The 20730-nt window shown below is 39.6% G+C and overlaps 1 protein-coding gene across 1 annotated transcript in view; it reads left to right on the top strand.

Moving 5' to 3' along the window:
• PTPN3 (protein tyrosine phosphatase non-receptor type 3) overlaps nucleotides 1–2051 on the top strand; it is a 268489-nt gene extending 266438 nt beyond the window's left edge. Inside the window, exon 27 of the mRNA XM_040353487.1 lies at nucleotides 1448–2051. Within this exon, the coding sequence (XP_040209421.1) occupies nucleotides 1448–1525 (78 nt within the window). The 3' untranslated portion in view covers nucleotides 1526–2051. The remainder of the gene's footprint in view (nucleotides 1–1447) is intronic.
• Nucleotides 2052–20730: the final 18679 nt, after the last annotated feature.

Below are 20730 nucleotides of genomic sequence, written 5' to 3'. Positions count from 1 at the left end.
CATCTTTTCTTAAATTCTGAGTAGTCTGCCAGTTCCTCCCACTGAAAAACATCCCCACAGCATGATGCTGCCACCACCATGCTTCACTGTAGGGATGATATTGGTCGGGGGATGAGCAGTTTCCTCCAGACATGATGCTTGCCATTCAGGCCAAAGTGTTCAATATTTATTTTATCAGACCAGAGAATTTTGTTTCTCATGGCCTGAGAGTCCTTCATGTGCCTTTTGGCAAACTCCAGACAGGCTGTCATGTGCCTTTTTACTAAGGAGTGGCTTCTGTCTGGCCACTCTACAATACAGGCCTGATTGGTAGAGTGCTGCAGAGATTGTTGTTCCTTTGGAAGGTTCTTCTCTGTCCACAGAGAAATGCTGGAGCTCTTTTAGAGTGACCATTGGGTTCTTGGTCACCTCCCTGACTAAGGCCCTTCTCCCCTGATCGCTTAGTTTGGCCGGGCGGTCTGCTCTAGGAAGTGGCCTGGGGGTTCCAAACTTCCATTTGCATTATGGAGGCCTCTGTGCTCATTGGAACCTTCTATGTTGCAGACATGTTCTGTACCCTAGATCTGTGCTTCAAACCAGTCCTGTCTCAGAGATTGACAGACAATTCATTGGACTTCATGGCTTGGTTTGGGCTCTGACATGCACTCTTTTAGGTAGGACCTTATACAGATAGGTGTGTGCCTTTCCAAATCATGTCTAATTAACTGAATTTACCGCAGATGGACTCCAATCGTTGTAGATTGGATGATCAGTGGAAACGGGATGCACCTGAGCTCTATTTTGAGTGTCATGGAAAAGGCTGTGAATACTTACTGTAAATGTGATTTGTAAAGATTTCAAACAAACTTCTTTCACTTTGTGATTATGGGGAATTGTTTGTAGAATTTTGAGGAAAATACTGAATACCATTTTTTAACATAACAAGATGTGGAAAAAGTGAAGCGCTGTGAATAATTTCCGGATGCACTGTACATTATATCACCAGATTCACAGTCCATGCACATTACAGAAAAAACATCAGGTCATGGGGCTTGACTGCAAATATGAGAATATTGTATGTTCTCTTATGACAGATTTTGGACTGTATCTGCCTTCCTTAAAAGTATCTGAAGAAGGCAGATATGATCAAAACGTTATCTGTGATGGTCAAAGTCCAGAACCTGTTCTTTCTTCCATGTCACCTTAAAACTCACTGTCTTTTCTCTGCGTGTTGCTCCATTCATTTCCTTCTCCTTTGTAAGTCTTGGGAGATTTCCATACCTTGCATTAATAAAGGTCATATATCCTGGAATAGCTTTTTGCAAGCTGGAATATTTGTCTGTGTATATGTAGACACTTAGCTAAATGGCCGGAAAAAATATTTTCAGTTAAGTAAATATTAAAACTGCATAGGCTAAAGATTTGATAGGCTGTTTGTGTATTCATCATGTGTTTTTTGTCTTTTTAGAGTCAATACAAGTTTGTTTGTGAAGCCATTCTCCGTGTTTACAAAGACGGATTAGTGCGACCGTTGCATTGCAGTTGATGTAATTTATCTCCCACTTAAAGGACGTCCACAAAGTACAGGAACATGTCTGAAAGATTAGCACATTAGTGGCACTTTAAACCTCTGTAAATATTTTTTAATTTATGTACATACAGAATGTGTATATAATATATGTCATGTTATTTGTCCAGAGGTGTATACAATTATTGTAGAGAAATTTGTATAATCACATGAATACTAGATAATACCTTATTTTGCCTTATTATAATGTTCGTGATGGGAATATACCATCCTACTTGGGTCTGTTCAACCACTATTGAGAATAGCCACTGTATTTTTGAAGATATCCTCAAATGAAAAATGGAGTAACATTATATTCTGTACATGTTAATGGTTCGAATAGTGCCAAAAAATCTAGCTTTGTAGGAATCTTGCAATAAGTTTCACTCTTTGTATTTAAGTTTTTGGAAGTTGTGTTTTGATAAATACTATAATTGTATTTGTATAGAAACAATTTATGGTACAAACTATTCATCAAATATGGTTACATTTCTGCTTTTTGCTATAATTATGTTATTTTTTTAATATACTGACAAACTATATGTGAAAGGCCCATATAACAGATAATTCTAAGGCATTTTTAAATAGTCACGCCACTGTAAATGCGCATTTCACTTGTAGGTAAATGCTTGCAAGTGGAGTCACCAGCAGCTTATATTAGCAAGCGACTACGGACAAATCACACTGTAAGGTGTGCTTCCACACTGTATACTGTACTAAATGGTGGCCACAGTGCCATTGTATGTTTGTGCTCTTGCAGCTGCTGAACAAGGGCATAATAACTCTTTGAAGGGGGGTAGGAGTCATAGTATTAGTAATACAGATACTGAGCAAAGCCACTTGTGACTGTCTTTGCCTCTTCTGCACAACTTTAGGATAGAGATAGGAGGGGTGAAGAAAGGACAAGGAAGCCTTAGATCTCTTCTTTCAACTTTAAACAATTCACTCTTATACAACACTCCTTTTATTCCCTTATAATTCAAGTCACAATAAAAATGGATCCATGTACATAATAGGATGTTAATGTAAAAGGCTTTGCACCGTGTCTTTCAGTTAAAAGAAAAGCATACCAGAGAAATAGATGAATCTTGCCAAAAGTCTACATTTTGGCAGCACTTTTTTGTTACATTTTCAAAAATAAGCTGCTCTGTATTTCAAAATGTTTCTAACGTCTAATAAGCCATTTGGGAGTTTATAAATGGCCAGCTACTTGTAAAGAACATCAGTCTGGGGGTGTTTGTCTGTTGGTGATCAGGCTATACATTTTCTGTAAAATACATGGCGGTTGGCAACATTCATTATTGCTTCAGTAATTTCCTCACTGTTTTAAAACTTAAATGTATGCCTGCAAAGAAAATGATTAATACTTATTAAATAAATAAAGTGCAGCGCCAATGAGGAGCGCAAAGCAACGCGAGTTCTAAATACTGTGTCAAAGGAGAAATTACACCCCTAAAGTGATATACTATATACCTAATAAATATGACAACACACTGTAATGTGATACTGTGAATGTCCAAAAAGAGACTCACATATGGGTGAGTTCAAAAATATATATGTGAAATTAATAAATAAATATCCCTATAATACTCAAGGGTTATCATAAACAGAGAGTACAATCCAATGTAATAGTGAATGACCCTATAGTGATCAAGGGTTTAACCATGGACAGTGAATACACTTCAATGTAATAATAAGTGTCCATAAACAATAAAATTATGATAAGACGATCCCTGTGAGGTCAACATGGAAGATTCCCCTCCCAAGGTGCAATTATCATGAACTCAGGAAAAAGGATGAAATACCCTTACCGGATGGAGTAGACCCACAAACACACCATACGGCGGTGGGTCACCAATGCATAATAGGTCGATTGCCCAATCTGGTCTCTGTCACGGTCCAACTTCCATCACTGGTCCTATCCATCTCCATACTGCGCAACCTGTATGAATTTATGACATCTTTCATATTATTGATTTTTGGTTGATGTGGATTTGGATGTGATTGATTTCGGATTTCAGTGTTATAATTTCAGAATTTTTACCATAAAATTTTAAAGCATTTTTACACTATGAGGAGTTGCTCTCCCCATGTTTTCCTTTCTTTCTCCGTTTGGAGTTCATCTGTCTAAATCACAGTTGAATTTGCCTATTCGAATTTGGATTGGAGTTGCGTATCTGGTAGCAGTCCTATCAAGTTTTTCACTGAAGAGATCAACGCCTAGCGCAAGCAGGAAGTTGGACCGTGACAGAGACCAGATTGGGGAATTGGCCTATTATGCAATTGTGACCCACCGCCGTATGGTGTGTTTGTGGGTCTACTCCATCCGGTAAGGGTATTTCATCCTTTTTCCTGAGTTCATGAGAATTGCATCTTGGAGGGGAACTTTCCATGTTGACCTCACAGGGATCGTCTTATCATCATTTTATTGTTGATGGACACTTATTATTACATTGAAGTGTATTCACTGTCCATGGTTAAACCCTTGATCACTATAGGGTCATTCACTATTACATTGGATTGTACTCACTGTTTATGATAACCCTTGAGTATTATAGGGATATTTATTTATTTATTTGTTTATTAATTTCACATATATATTTTTGAACTCACCCATATGTGAGTCTCTTTTTGGACATTCACAGTATCACATTATAGTGTGTTGTCATATTTATTAGGTATATAGTATATCACTTTAGGGGTGTAATCTCTCCTTTGGCACAGTATTTAGAACTCGCGTTGCTGCGGGCTCCTCATTGGCGCTGCACTTTATTTATTTATATTTTTTACATTCATCCTTTTGTTGTGTTGGCTGCCCATTTTTCCGGATATTTTAGGATAATAAACTATGTGATAAATACTTATTCTTCACTTTACCTGTACTGCTGAACTTTTCTGTCTTTAGCACCCAGCACACTTTCAAGTGTTCACTTGGACTCCTTCCTTTGGTCCCTACATCATCACTGTGCCCTATATTGATGTAGGGACCAGACAAAAGAATCGGCACACAGAAAGGAATTAGGCAGCCCACCCTTTTCTTTGCAGACATGCCTTTGATTTTTAAATAGAGAAAGTCACTTTAATCTGTTTCTGTAGTATAATTTTTGGCCAACAAAGTAGCTCTTGCCGAATAAACACGATTGTAGTACCAGCACATGATCTTAGCTAACAGGACCTTTGCTAATTAGGGCTTATTTGTGTGTAAGTTTTTGTGTTGGTGAATGATGAGTTTAATACTATGAGAAACATCCTCTTTTATATCTTTAAAGGCTTTATAGCCATATATTAAAATTATCATTATCCACAGACCTCAAATGGGGTGACTTTTAAAAGGTATACTGGAACCAAAAGCTCTCAGTTTCAAGTAAGCACTGGTGTATTGCATTACCTTCCAGTAAATTATACCCCACCTATACAGTATGTCATGATGGGATTTACACACCATAGTTCGTGTCTCCCAAAATATGGTAGGAGAGCTTGACGCCATCATTTGACTTTGTATTAGCTTTAGCAGATGGGCAACAATTAAAATGTTTCTGGTGATTAGCGTTTTTTGGTAGAGATATAAGCTGACAACAAGTAATTCATCCTGGTGCTGAGCATTAAGTGGTCTCTCAGTATACAGTATGAATAGCAATACAATTGCAATTATCCCACCCCTGACCAGTTTTTGAAAAATATTTCAAATGCTGCTACCAGGTAATTTTTTGTGATAGTTTTAGATTATTCCAAGATACCAAACAGGAATATTTAAACTTAAAGCATCAGTCCACACAAAATAATATTTTTGTTATAGATGGAGCATGGTTGGTAAGTTATACATTCATCATTTCTAACTCTGTTTCTGTCTATCTGGGAGGTTCGGAGTTACAGTTCTCATGTTGGATTAGTCATAATTAAAATCATTTTTTTTTTAAAGTGAGAGTGGAAATCACTCATAATGGCTACAGCAGGTTTGCAGACCCTAAATCTCAAGTGCAGAGATCTCTAAAATGAAGTGCTCAAAATAAACAATTAGGTGGTTTAACTCTATAGTATTCACTAACGTATCAGTTTTAGGCGACCAACCCTTTACCAAAGAACAGTGTGTGTGTGTATGTACTGTATATATGTACAGTATGTAGGTATACGTATATATATATCGAATGGGTTGCTAATATTGCTATTTTTGAACCCTTAAGCTATGTATTAAAAGTAGCTTCAAGAGCACTTTTTAGGTTGTTTTTTTAGACATGCAATTTAACTCTCTAATCCTTTAGTCCAATTTCTGTTGCATAACCTATTATACTTTAACCGTATGAAGTGCCCTTGTACTAAATACTATTGTACTGTGTCCTAGAACAAATTCATGGGGGGCTTGTGTCTTCATACTGATTACAAAAGGGAAATGATCTTCTGTACTCAGTTGACATATGTAGTGAATAAATTCACAGGAGAATAAAGCAGTTAAAAACGTAAGTCTATGCAATACTGATACTACATTTCTTGTGGGCATTATTGAGTTCAAGCACTTGCCATCTTTTTATACCCCCATTTAGGGCTCATACGTCCATAACCAATCTTTTACAATGGGATTCCATAACAATTTTTTAATCCAAATTAAGGTGAACCAGTATGAAAAGAATACACAATCATTTGCCTTGACTGACTTTTTTTATGATAAATTAAGAATTATGTTGTTACTTCCTTCTAGGGTCTCAGATAGCTATAGAGAGTCAGCATGCTTGTCAGTAAGCCACCTTCACATTTTGGGTGAACATGACTTTTAACAAGTTCATTTGTGTCCCCTCTTAAATAAAAGGCTGTTATTAAAATGTGGAACTCCTAGAATATAGCTAATAGTCGATAAATGACACAAATGGTAAAATATTTAATATCACAAATTCCTGCCCTTTGCTGTGTTTTGGTGACAAGTTATCTTAAAACATTAAACTGACTAATTTCCTTTGATATAGCAATATCCTACTTTAAAATATCACAAAAGTCTAATTTGGTTTGGTTAATATCCCAAAATTTGAGAAATAGAAATTGATCCCAGTAACAATTGAATAGAATAAATAAATCATAGAATAAATACTGTCACAGAATAAAAGAGCACAAATGTTTTGATGAGGTACACTGACCTTGTTTTAATGTCAAAGAATAAATTAACAAGAAATAGTCAAAAGGTCCTAATAAGTAGAAGTAGTTTTATAAGCTAGGTATATTAAAATGCATTAGTGAAATAAAAAGAATTTGTATATTTTTTGTAGGTACATTGTATACATTTCATGCTAAATACAATAATTTAGCTCAGAAAGGGATTAAATATAATACATTAAAGTTCTATTAGGGAACCATTTTAAAGGTATATGAATTATTTACTACTACGAATGTGCTGCACCTTTGTATACTGGCTTGATTCCTGCAACACTTGTGTAATACTACTAATTTCTGTGGGTGATATGAATAAAAATCCATAGAACGTACACCAAAAGTTGCTTTCAAAACATTAATTTGACTTGTATACATGCTTTAACTGTAAAAAAGAACAGTGTCTGATATTAAAGACCTGTACCATTGGGCTTTGAGCTTATGTCAGATAGTATGTGATTGATATCTGATAGAAACTCTTCTGAGATCACTCAGAATTCATTGACCTGCTTTTGATCTTTTTAAGCCTAGGTTCACATTGGTCTGATTTGGCATGAGATTTGTCAAATCGGCAGCTATTGCTGACAATGGCACCATCCGAATCGGTGCGATGCCGACTTTGCGGCGCCGCACCGATTCCCAAAAGTGGTTCCTGCACTACTTTTGGCGACATCGGGTGTGATTTCAATAGACATCTGTGCAGTAACCTGCAATAATACTGTTAAAGTATATTAAAATACAGTAATTAGCTATATGCAAGTAATGTGAGCTAAACATCGTCTATAGAGACATGCTATAGAGTTTGATGCAATAGCCTTTTTCTGCTTAGATTGTGCCTTTGTATGGTGCCTTTGTATAAACACAAGTTCTGACATAGAAGTATAAAAGTATAAAACCTGCTTCTTGAAACTATTTACCACTTTGTGATATTTAGACACATCTGTTTTTGCCAAACTGAACTATTTTATAGAATCCAAATATTATATAAATGTATATAAATGAAAGGGTTATAGCAGAAACAAAATGAACATAGAGGTGGGAGAGAAAGTAGCCTCCTGCCTAATGTACAGTATTTATCCGCGTATAACACGCACAGGCGTATAACATTCACCCTAACTTTAATGCCCTGTACACACGATCGGTTCATCCGATGAAAACGGTCTGATGGATTTTTCCATCAGATATCCGATGAAGCTGACTCATCAGTCGTGCCTACACACCATCAGTTAAAAAAACGATCGTGTCAGAACGCGGTGACGTAAAACACAACAACGTGCTGATAAAAATGAAGTTCGATGCTTCCAAGCAGGCGTCGACTTGATTCTGAGCATGCGTTAATTTTTAACTGATGGATTTCCCCACAGACGATCGTTTTTTTCAATCGTTTTTTTAACCATCAGATAATTTTAAAACAGGTTCTAAGTTTTTTCACCGATGGGGAAAAAAACTGATGGGGCCCACACACGATCGGTTCATCTGATGAAAACGGTCGATCAGACCGTTTTCATCAGGCGAACCGATCGTGTGTACGCGGCAAAAGGGAAGTTTGAGCAAAAAAACTTTCCACAGCACCCTGCGTATAACACGCAGGCAGTTTACCCTCTATTTTCAGGGTAAAAAAGTAAGTGTTATACGCCAATAAATACAGTAATTGCTTGTAAAAGCAATGTCCTTAACCTGAGAGTAAGTAAGGAATTTCTGGCTGACTTGCTAGCTTCCAGTGTGTTCCTGAGAAGATAGTAACAGGATCAACTCCCTGATTAAATTCCCATCTGCAGCCCTTCCCATAGTTGGATTGAGAAAGGTACTATGTAGCATGCAGAAGTATAGCGACTATTGGGAGAACTTTGTCCACAGATTAGCATGTAGGGACATGTTTTTGAAGTGGCAAATATTTGCCATACTTATTGCTGTTACTAATTTGTCACTTGTTCACCATCAATGCCCGTTTGGTTGCGAAGTTGTAAAGCACACTTGCCACCTGCACATTCGTCAAATTAGGATCCATTGCCCTGCACATCTGAATTTACAATTCTTCAATTATAAATACACATCTCCGGAACATTGTTACAGCAGTTTCCAGATAGTAAATCATTGATGTTCGCAGTGATTTGTCACCAATTTATGTGGAGGACTCACTGCACTGACTTCCATGCCTTAACCTTTGCTCACATTAACCATTCGGTGCCCTAGTAAATTTGCACTTCCACCTTAAAATCATCTATATTTACCAGAATTAGTTCTCTTTGCCCACTGTGGATGTGCAGGCTTAATCGAGAAAAGGACAAAAGCCTTGTAACACACTGCATTGACGCTTCACTGCTTTAATCTATATTTAAAATTCATTTCATAGGGCCTCTGTATTCATTGATAAAAATACAAGATTTTTTCAGAAAGGGGAGAAACACTCAGCTATACACTATTTTTTGTCAGCAGACAGAAAGTTGCCCCGAACACAGCTGCACTTGCTATATGTAGCTATTGCTACTACGGCCTACTATAGCAAGCACAGCGGCACGTTGTTCTGTAATGAAAATAATTAATTTGGGCCAGGCTGTTTATAGTGAAATTAAACTCTACTTTAAAAAGTGAAATTCACCATAAAAAAGGAAAGGAAAGCTTGCTGCAATAAACATGTAGACTATTGTTTCTAACCTATATTTTATCAGTACAGACAAAGGTATAAATACATAAAAATCAAAAAAAAAATTGCTGTCTTGAGCATTTTTGTAGCTCTTGATATATAACTGCCATAGTTTTGGATGAGCAATACTTTTCGTCAATGTTGCAATAATTATTTTGCTGCAATTTAGGATCAGTGCATTAGGGAATAATTTGTTTCATTGTATTCATTGATTTTTTTTAAACAAGCTTCACTTTTGACTTTTTTTTATGGAGATAAATATTTATGTGTGCGTGTAATGGCTTATCTCATATAAATGATATTAAATATATTTTGAATATAATTATTGGAAAAGAAAGGTTCCTTCACTTAATTTTAAAGTATCGCATGCTGTAAGGTATGCTTCGTTGTATTACAGTTAATTGATCAAACTCAAGAGTTGGGTTGAACCAATCACATAAGCCTGACATGTATTTCCTCCCCATTTTACTTGGCCACCTTGTGGGAATTTCACAAACAATTGCAAAAAGAACAGGGATGCACTCCACCCACGCATCAAACCCATCAGGATCCTAAAGCATAACTTTTCTTTAATGAATAAAATATATATAATGTATACCAAAGTCAAATAGCCCCACTACCATGTATGTAATTCTACCCATAGGGTGGTGTGCATACCATGCACGAAAGGTTTTTGCCAGCTAAACTGAGGCAAGTCTATGCTCAGAATAACTGGTAAGGGAAGATGATCACTATGGGTGTTTATCAAGATGACCATAAAGGGTACCCTTAACAGTTCCCCAATGTGTCATATGGGTGGTCAGCAATGACCCACACTCACTGCTTACAGGCTTGGACTATGCTTTTGGGCAGTGGCTACTGAAGGGCTTGGCTGTCTCACTAAAACCCAACATGCCACTGTTCCCTGGTATTACCTGAAATCTCTCAATAAATCCTTCACCAGTGATATTAGTAAACCTCCCTTTTAACTCCTTGCACAGCACCTTAACCTACCCCCCAAATGTTTGGAGTTAGGTTGTATGTAGGAAAAGAAGTAAAAAAAATAAAGTTGACCATTATGTAAGTGTTAAAAGGGAAATTCCAGGTGGATAAATACTGTACAGTTTAAAAAATTTTAGAATATTTATGTACTGTTTTACCTACTGAAGAGCATGTATTCCTCTCTGCCCATTCCTGTTACAGTGAAGATCCATGTCAAAGATCAAAAATGTTGTTGTACTGTAAGCTGCAGGTGACAACTCCGGACAAATAAGTCGGGAGTAGCGGGCTGGGTGGATGGATTTACTCGTTTGCATCTCCATCGTAATTTCTCAAATATAAAGGAATCGGGTTCCAGGTTCTCCGATTCATCATCTTCATCATACGAAAATCCATCTTCATCTAGATCGTCGTCGTAGTCTTTGTGCCATTCTGGAACATACTCCTTGTCCTCGTCTTCCTGTTCACCTGCAGTATCTCCCAGAATCAGACGCTCCATCCATAGTGCTGTCGAAATTTTCACCAACTAAAGATTGAGAGCTGGTTCTCAAATTTTCAGATGGAAAATCTGATCGTCTGTAGCAATTCCGACACGCAAATTTCCGATGCATGCTCGGAAACTATTCGATGTATACTCAGAAGCATTGAACTTAATTTTCTCGGCTCGTTGTAGTGTTGTACGTCACCGCATTCTTGACAGTCGAAAGTTCAGAGAACTTGTGTGACCGTGTGTATGCAAGCCAAGCTTGAGTGCAATTCCATTGGAAAAAACATCCAAGGTTTTTCCAACGGAAAATCCGATCGTGTGTATGCCGCATTAGGATTTGCTGGAAAACATTTTTTTTTTTACCCCTGAACTTTTATACACTTTAATAATGTATGCTACTTGAAACATTTGCAAAACAAAAAAAAACATCTGGATGTGATTTCCTAATTTAGAGTTATAGGGGATGAGAACGGTTAAAAAATGTATACTGTCCATTTTCTCTCAGGATTTAGCTGTGTAATGCATATAAAATGTATTAGAATGTTAATAATATTGAAGTCTTCGATGTCCCTTCCTTCATACATTTTTAAATACATCGGCACCAGTTACAGCTGCTTTACCGATATAAAATCGGATGAGTTTACAGTTGTAATGGCTAACAAAGCCCAATTCCCAAGCTTTTTTTTGTATAATCAATAAAAGTGGCTCTCGCTTCAATCTGAAACTGTTCTTCCAAGTACATCCTTTTAGCGAGTGTCATTAAACCCAGAAATCTGAGGAGTGTCACTATAGCAACCTTCAAACCTTCATTCTAAGTGCTTTGATACAAAGAGCGTCACTCTGTGCATCATCATCGGAGGACCCCTCACATGACATGATTTGCCTGAATACTTTTGAAAATGTAAGTTTAAAATGAAAACCTACTGCCCAGGGTACCAAATTTTGGTTTTAACATTCGTGGAACTCTTGTGTTACAAGAAGGCCTTTAGAGATACAATGGGCCAAAATCTAACGTGGATGGATATCTTTTCACTCGAACAGGCATACAACAATAACTTGCAGACACGTGCAAGCAGTTCTTATAAATTATTTATTACTGATTTTAGTTTTTTGCTGTAGCGTTGGTTTAAGAGGAATATTCCATTACGGGATAGAGTTCAGAGTTGTGAATAAGAAAACGCTGAGTTTAGAAAATCTTTAATTGAATGTATGGATGGAATTTTATGAATGAATGAACTATTGATGTGACATAAAAATGTACAAACACTGATTTATCTGGGGACAATTTCATGATGCATCATGGTATCTATAATGCATATCATTTGTATAGTAGATTATCGTTTTCATTCACACTGATTATGTAAATACTCTAGTCCAATAGTCAAATAAAAAAAAATGAAAGGGGAAGAAATTGAATGAAGACCTATGAAAAATCTGAGGTAAAGCCTTTCCCTCTAGTATTTGTTAACTTTGCTTTAAAAAAGAAAAAAAAGTCCCTAGGTAGTTTTGAAAATGTGCTATTACTGTATTGAATGTAAGTTGTTAATAGTGGATTTATTACTCCTAATGCCCTGTACACACGATCGGTCCATCCGATAAAAAAGGTCTGATGGATTTTTCCATCAGTTATCCGATGAAGCTGACTGATGATCAGTCGTGCCTACACACCATCAGTTAAAAAAACGATCGTGTCAGAACGCAGTGACGTAAAACACAACGACGTGCTGAAAAAAATTAAGTTCAATGCTTCCAAGCATGCGTCGACTTGATTCTGAACATGCGTGGATTTTTAACCAATGGACGTGCCTACAGACGATCGTTTTTTTCCATAGGTTTTTTATAGATAATTTTAAAACAAGTTCCTAATTTTTTAACCTATGGATAAATAACCGATGGGGCACACACACGATCGACCGTTTTCATCAGACAAACCGATCGTGTGTACATGGCATTAGAAAGCAATATTACAGAACGTCAGATTTTTTTTTGTATGTATAATTACTATTTTGTATGGCATCAAATTATTTGTCAACACAGAATTGTCATATGGTCAGCTAATTAGCAAATGTATTTAAAATATTCAGAGCATTCACATGTAAATCAGTGTAATATGTCCAGAGTTAATTTATGACATTCTTTTACAAATACTTTTTCCTACAATTATTTTCTAAATTTAGGAAAAGATTCTATTGTATATTTTTTTGGTTTGGTACAGTATTGAATATAAACCTAAATGATTGACACCACTGGGTACAAGCTGCTAATGAAATAAAATATCTATTTGATAACTAAACGTGTATTTTTCATATTTAATGTATTGTTGTGCAAAATTATTAACGACTGCAAGAGTAAAATAATAATTGCATAGAGTGTACAAGTGAATCTGAACTTAAAAAATGAAGATTTGTCATGTTATAGGGAAAATCCAGAAGTTGTGGATCTCAGCGGGCGACTCCCCCCTGACAAAGCACCTTGTCCCTATGTTAACGAGAATAAGGGCCTCTTCCCCACAATCCTGTCATGGTGGTTGTGAGGTCTGCGGGTGACATACCCCCTTATGAAGTCATTGACCATATAGACATGTTCATATATGGTCAATGGCATCACCAGATGACTCCACCCCTTTGTCATTCAGCATCTGTCAAGCAGTGGGAGGGGTCGCTAGCCATTAATCGTGATTGATGTGGACCTACCTTGTTGGATGAAGTAATTGATGATGAATGTACATTGAGGAACTTTTTTTATTTTTTTACAAAGGACTTATTTTTACAGGACATTTTACTTTGTGAACAAGTACAGGTATCTGGGGGCCCACTTATTGTTAACCACTAGCCGACCAGCCGCCGCAGTTATACGGCCGCAGGTCGGCTCGGCTGCACGCGATCACGTAGCTATACGTCATTTTGCATTGCAGCCAATAGGGGCGCGTGTGCACCCCCCCGCTCGCTTCTGGTGCCGACGCGTGTGCCTGGCGGGCGCGAACACAGCCGGGCATCCGCGATCGCTCGTTACAGAGCGAGAACCGGGAGCTGTGTGTGTAAACACACAGCTCCCAGTCCTGTCAGGGGGAGAAATGACTATTCGTCTGTTCATACAATTTATGAACAGCGATCTGTCATTTTCCCTAGTCAGCCCCACCCCCCTTCAGTTAGAACGCACCTAGGGAAAATAATTAACCCCTTCCTCGCCCCCTAGTGTTAACCCCTTCCCTGCCAGTGAAATTTTTATAGTAATCAATGGATTTTTATAGCACTGATCGCTATAAAAATGACAATGGTCCCTAAAAATGTGTCAAAAGTGTCCGAAGTGTCCGCCATAAGGTCGCAGTACCGATAAAAATCGCTGATCGCCACCATTACTAGTAAAAAAAATATTAATAAAAATGCCATAAAACGATCTCCTATTTTGTAGACGCTATAACTTTTGAGCAAAACCAATCAATAAACGCTTATTGCGATTTTTTTCATTAAAAATATGTAGAAGAATACGTATCGGCCTAAACTGAGGAAAACATTTTTTTTATATATATTTTTGGGGGATATTTATTACAGCAAAAAGTAAAAAATATATATTTTTTCAAAATTGTCACTATTTTTGTTTATAGCGCAAAAAATAAAAACCGCAGAGGTGATCAAATACCACCAAAAGAAAGCTCTATTTGTGGGAAAAAAAGGACGCCAGTTTTGTTTGGGAGCCATGTCGCATGACCGCGCAATTGTCAGTTAAAGCGGCGCAGTGCCGAATCGCAAAAAGTGGCCCGGTCATTGACCAGCAATATGGTCCGGGGCTGAAGTAGTTAAAGGGGGCTTCCAGATTCCAGTAAGCCTGCTCTTAATCTCATCAACATGAGAACAAGGTGCTTTGCTAGGGGGGGGGGGGGGGGCATCCATAATGAGGGCAAGTTGCCTGGTATGGTTCAGGATGAAGGGGGTCACATGCTCATAAACTAATTGTGAATTACCTTTTTCTTCAAGCCAAACCCAAACACCTTAGCGATGATTGTGATAGTGGCGGGAAATCTGGTGCTAACAGACCCTCGTGGGAGGTACATTAACTGACACTGACATCACTAGTGACGCTAATACAGTGATAATACTGTGCACTGTCACTGTACTAATGACACTGGCAGAGGAGGAGGGCAGGTGCCACAGGGGAGACGGCAGAGCGCACACAGCACAGGCAGGCGTGACAGGAATCATCATTGGGTTCTTCAATACCCCTGCTAAGTTCCTACACTGGCTGGCTGCGTCCCAGGCAGGGCTTTTTCTCTCACACAATAGGTGCAGAAGCTCAAGCACGCATCCCCCTTTTTTCCCAAACATTCCACATTAAATAGCGGGTTTGGCTAAAGTGTGGTGGGAGGGTCTTAAAGTGTGCAGAGGTTAGGAGTGGACTACAAAACGAGTGCAGGGTTCAGGGTGCGGTATATACAGAGTGTAGGGATCATCAGGGTACAGTATATAGAGAGTGCAGGGATCATCAGGGTACAGTATATAGAGAGTGCAGGGATCATCAGAGTACAGTATATAGAGAGTGCAGGGATCATCAGGGTACAGTATATAGAGAGTGCAGGGATCATCAGGGTACAGTATATAGAGAGTGCAGGGATCATCAGGGTACAGTATATAAAGATTGAAAAAATGAGGGACAAAGATGTCCACAGAAAGCAATTAAAGGGTGGGTCAACAATGGTATAATTGTACAAAAAATAAGGCTTTATTGATGAATTACAAAAACAAAATTAATAAAGTCCAACCAATTTGGTACAGTGACCGTACTGGTGGACCTCGTTCCTAGAAAAGTAAACAGTGACTAATAAAAAATTACTGCAGTAATAGAACAATGTCTATTACGACAGTGCAGTGTTCAGTTCTCTCCCACTACTCTTTTCCATTGCATTCTCATCTACATGAGCCTGACACCCAATCCACCCTCCTCAGCTCTGAGCCATGTTTACATCCCCACTACTGCCTTCAATAAATCTTCTCCCCCCTCCCTTAAAAGATTCACCATCCTGCACAAGTGCACATGCCTTACCATTGCTGTACTAAAGTGAAGTTCCCGGCCGACACATCCCCCACACTACAAGCGTTGCCTATCTGCAGCCAGATCATCCGGGGGTGTCGGTATCCAGGCACCAGAATCAGAGAAGGTGCAGCCTAGCTCCCGATCCCCTCTTGCCCATGACAGTACTGCACTCAGGGAGAAAAGCTTGTAAAAGCTCTGATCCTAGAAGGAATGATCTGACAGGTTGGCAAGGACTGACTGATGTTGTGTCTGGGTGTCAGATAAACAGAAACCCGGGCAGAAGAGTCAAAAATCGGACTGTCCGGGTCATTCCCGTACAGGTGGCAACCCTAGTGCGCACTCTGGAACTGCACATACGATTGTAGTTCTAAACAGGGGAGGGTACATATACTGGAGACTCTAGCAAGAGATACAGCTGCATACCTGGAGTTGAGCAGCATGACCGAGGGCAATAATGAGGAGGAAGCTCATGAAAAATGTTAAAAATAGCAAAAACATTCTGCTATTAGCAGCTCATTTAGCAAACTTAATGCCACTTTAAAGTCACATGCAGCTATCTTACGATTTTCTTTTCACACTCACAGCTGAACTGTTGTGAAAATGACAGTTATTCATTTATAACAATGCAATTTACTGCCTTCAGTGGTATGCAAAAGATGACGGCTTGACTGATAGCTTGACTGATACTTGGTGTTCAAATTCCATACATATAGGGTTCTGTGTTTCTGAACACAGAACCCTACTGCAGTGAAACCACATTATTAAATACAAAGATACTTCGGGTTATTTGGATATCAGATTGTCATTTAGCAAGCCAGTCTAGAATGGCTAGCTAAAAAACAGCTTGCAGCTTATGTCAGTTTGAACAGCTAATCTTAAATCCTTGGAATCAATTCTGTGTGTGGCCTAAAGCCTAAAAATCAGCTGTTAATGCTAGCATAAACAAGCTGTCAGCCATTTTCAGCTAGCAGTTCTGAGTAGGCTGCCAAAGATGCAGAAGCCAGCCCTTAAAAATAGGGTAATTTTGGACCACCAAAACACTTTCACATCTCCGATAAGTTTTTATGTTATAAATCAATTGTTAGCCTCTTGGAGTAAAGAATATATCGAAAATTAAATAGTAGTACCATCATCCAAAACTAGATTAGATAGAAATAGGGCTTAGGGTACCCTAAGACCCAGAAGACCCCAGAAGAGGGAAGGCGGACAAATGGACTATTCCGGTACAAGATAAATAGATAATTTCGAAAAGAAAATATATAAAAAAATTGGGTAAATTTATTAACATGGTATCAAAACATCTAAAAAACATTAAACATCACAAACAGATAAAACAGTACAGATATCATGACAACCATACGTGTCACCAAAACTAAGTCCCGTGGGGGGATCCCGGTGAGGATAGAGGTCACGATACACAAAGTCTCTACTAGTTTCGTGACATACGTCACTTAGTCAGGAGAGGTTCTAAGAGCAAATTATCCTGCCAGCTCAAAACGCCTAAGCCACCGGAGAGGGTGTCTCCTACGGCGGCCAAGGGGGTGGATGCGGAGATGGACCTGACAACTGTATGGGGTACCAGACAGGAATCAGAGGTGTCCCGGGATCACAGTTCCGGTGAGTATGGTGTTGTAAGGCACTGATTAATGGTGATTAAAACAGTATACAAGAGTGAAAGAGCTAGCAATCATAATGTTACCAGCTATCACCTCAATAATGAATGCCAATATGGACTTGATGATGCTTAGAGAGATGGGTATATCCTGGGACCCGGCATAATATATGTTAGTTTAAAAAAAAATCCAATCAGCCAGAAGTTTTATTTATTGCTTACGAAGTTAAGAAGGGTCTCCTCAGCAAGTGTAGGCCTTTGTGAGGGCAAAACCCCAAAAACTACTACTATAAAATGTGGAAAGCTAAACATCACTACACTTGAGTGTGGAACAACAAGTGCACAAAGCTCCCAATGTTCTACACATAGCTTTTACAGAAATAAAATAATGTAGCCCTGTTGTGATTTTCAGCCATTTAAGAGCATGTAGATATATATATATATATATATATATATATATATATATATATATATATATATATATATATTGCAGCAGGTGGAGCCAGAGAGCACAGATTTGGAGACTGCAGTACAGAGCAGACATAGAGATACATTTCTACAGCAAGGGGCTGGAGAACTGGATTTCCCAGGAGGCTGTGAGACAGGAAGTTCCGGGAGAGAGGGGAGTCAGGAGGAAGTAGTGAGGAGAGGGAGTCTGGAACAGTGACCCAGAGAACACAGATCTGCATCACAGGGTGATTTAAGACGGCTTGTGTCAGAGCTGTGTGTTTGCCACTGAGACACAGGCTCTATGCAATAGTTCTTGGAGAGACTGATGTTCATCTACTGAAACAGAGAGAGACTGTGTTTTGAGCGATCGAACTGAGGCCTGGTCGCAGGGCCGATCCAGCCACCGGAGTAATCCAGCCTGCCCAACTGAGTGAGTGGAGCTGACGGAGGTTATTGCCAGATTCCCCAGACGGCCCCTAGACGATCTGAGATGTCCTGCCGGAGGCTTTAAAAGACTGCATCCATTTCACAGACGTCGGTCTGAGGAGAGAGGGACATTCGCTTCCGCAGACAATCATCCTCCTTTCCCAAAGAGACACTGGAAGTGGTGAGCGGCCTTTGGCCATTGCAACAAGTGTACTTCCTACACCAGGGCCCCAACGTTGGCTAGCCTAGGACAGTACTACTGGCCAGTAGTTTAGGGTGGGGTAGTGTCAGGAACGTTACTTACCGAGGCCGAGATGCTGAGGGCGGCTCACCTTTGCGACCCTGTGCAGACCACTCCCTGGAGTTAGAACAGAGGAGGGACGGCACAAGGAGGCACCTGTGCCGGGAACTGGTAGGCAGACTTGGTGCAGCTGACGAAAACAGGGCAGGTGCAGAGGACTGGAGACAGTCGTTGATCAGGCAGGAACAGGCAGGTAAGTCCAGAAGGGACCAACAGGAAACAAAGGCAAATCCGGGTCACAGGCCGTGGGTCAGGAGTTGGAGAGATCAGAGGAAGTCCGTGAGAGCAAGCCAAGGTCAAGGGGCAGGAGACAACAGCAAATCCGAGAAGCAGGCAGGGGTCAAGTGTAGGAGACGGCAGAGAATCGTCAAGGTCCAATCCGGGTCAAACAGGTCAGGGTATTCAAGTTACAAGGTTCTCTCACAGGGTAAAGCTGACAACGAACCAGCAATTAGCAAAGGGGAAGGGGCTGGCTTAAATAGGCCGCACTGGCCACTGATTGGTCCACAGAAGTACAGGTTTCAGAACCAGGCTCCAATGGACAGCACACAGAATAGAACTGAGCAGTGGCTCAGAGACAAAAGAGCTGGACCTTCAATGGAGAGATCCTGGGTTCGATTCCACCCAGGACCAACTAGGGAAAGAGACCGTAAAAGGTCTGTGCCCTGACAGGTAGATACCGCTAAGTATATATATATATATTACTGTTCATTGCATTCAATCTAAACGTATTATCTCATCCTGTTATTAGTTGTATCATATTAGAGTGGGGAGACGTTAAGGGCTTTTGCTCTATCCCAAAGTTATTAAATCTGTTATAAAGCTTCACAAGGTGTGCTGGTGTGCTGTGGATTCATTGTTTGTGGTGTGTCACAGAGGTGAGACAGAAGACCCGATAATTCAGCGGCTCCTTCGGGGGTGAGCGCTACAATAATATTGCATAATGTTTAACCTTCCACATGCGCAGTAGGAAACGGGCAGTGAAGCCGCATGGCTTCACTGCCTGTTTCCCTTACTGTGGATGGCGGCGCCTGGAGCTGCCAGGATCGAGGATCGGCCTCGGCGGGGGCCGACATTGCTGGCGACTAGGACAGGTAAGTGTCCTTATTAAAAGTCAGCAGCTACAGTGTTAGCAGCTGCTGACTTTTAATTTTTAAATCTATCTATCTATCATAACCAAATGGAAAGAACATGGCACAGCAGTAAACCTGCCAAGAGACAGCCGCACACCAAAACTCACACACCGGGTAAGGAGGGCATTAATCAGAGAGGCAGCACAGAAACCTAAGGTAACCCTGGAGTTCCACAGCAAAGACTGGAGTATCTGTACATAGGATAACAATAAGCCGTACGCTCCATAGAGTTTGGCTTTATGGCAGAGTGGCCAGAAGAAAGCCATTACTTTTAGCAAAAAACAGAATGGCACATTTTGAGTTTGCGAAAAGGCATGTGGGAGACTCCCAAAATCTATGGCAGAAGGTGCTCTGGTCTAATGAGACAAAAATTTTACTTTTTGGCCATCAAAGAAAACGCTATGTCTGGCGCAAACCCAATACATCACATCACCCAAAAAACACCAGCATCATGTGGGGATGTTTTTCAGCAGTTGGGACTGGGAAACTGGTCAAAATTGAGGGAAAGATGGATGGTGCTAATTACAGGGATATTCTTGAGCAAAACCTGTACCACTGTGTGATTTGAGGATAGGACGGTGGTTCACCTTCCAGCATGACCCCAAACACATTGCTAAAGCAACACTTGAGTGGTTTAAGGGGAAACATGTTAATGTGTTGGAAAGGCCTAGTCAAAGCCCGGACCTCAATCCAATAGAAAATCTGTGGTCAGACTTAAAGATTGATGTTCACAAGCACAAACCATCAAACTTGAAGGAGCTGGAGCAGTTTTGCAAGGAGGAATGGGCAAAATCCCAGTTGTAAGGTGTGGCAAGCTCATAGAGACTTATCCAAAGCGACTGATAGCCACAAAAGGTGGCTCTACAAAGTATTGACTTTAGGGGGCTGAATAGTTATGCACATTGACTTTCTGTTATTTTGTCCTGTTTGTTGTTTGCTTCACATTAAAAAAAAAACATCTTCAAAGTTGTGGGCATGTCCTGTAAATTAAA

The sequence above is a fragment of the Rana temporaria genome, chromosome 5, assembly GCF_905171775.1.
Source record: "Rana temporaria chromosome 5, aRanTem1.1, whole genome shotgun sequence".
NCBI lineage: Eukaryota > Metazoa > Chordata > Amphibia > Anura > Ranidae > Rana > Rana temporaria.
This window is presented reverse-complemented; position numbering and strand designations above follow the sequence as displayed.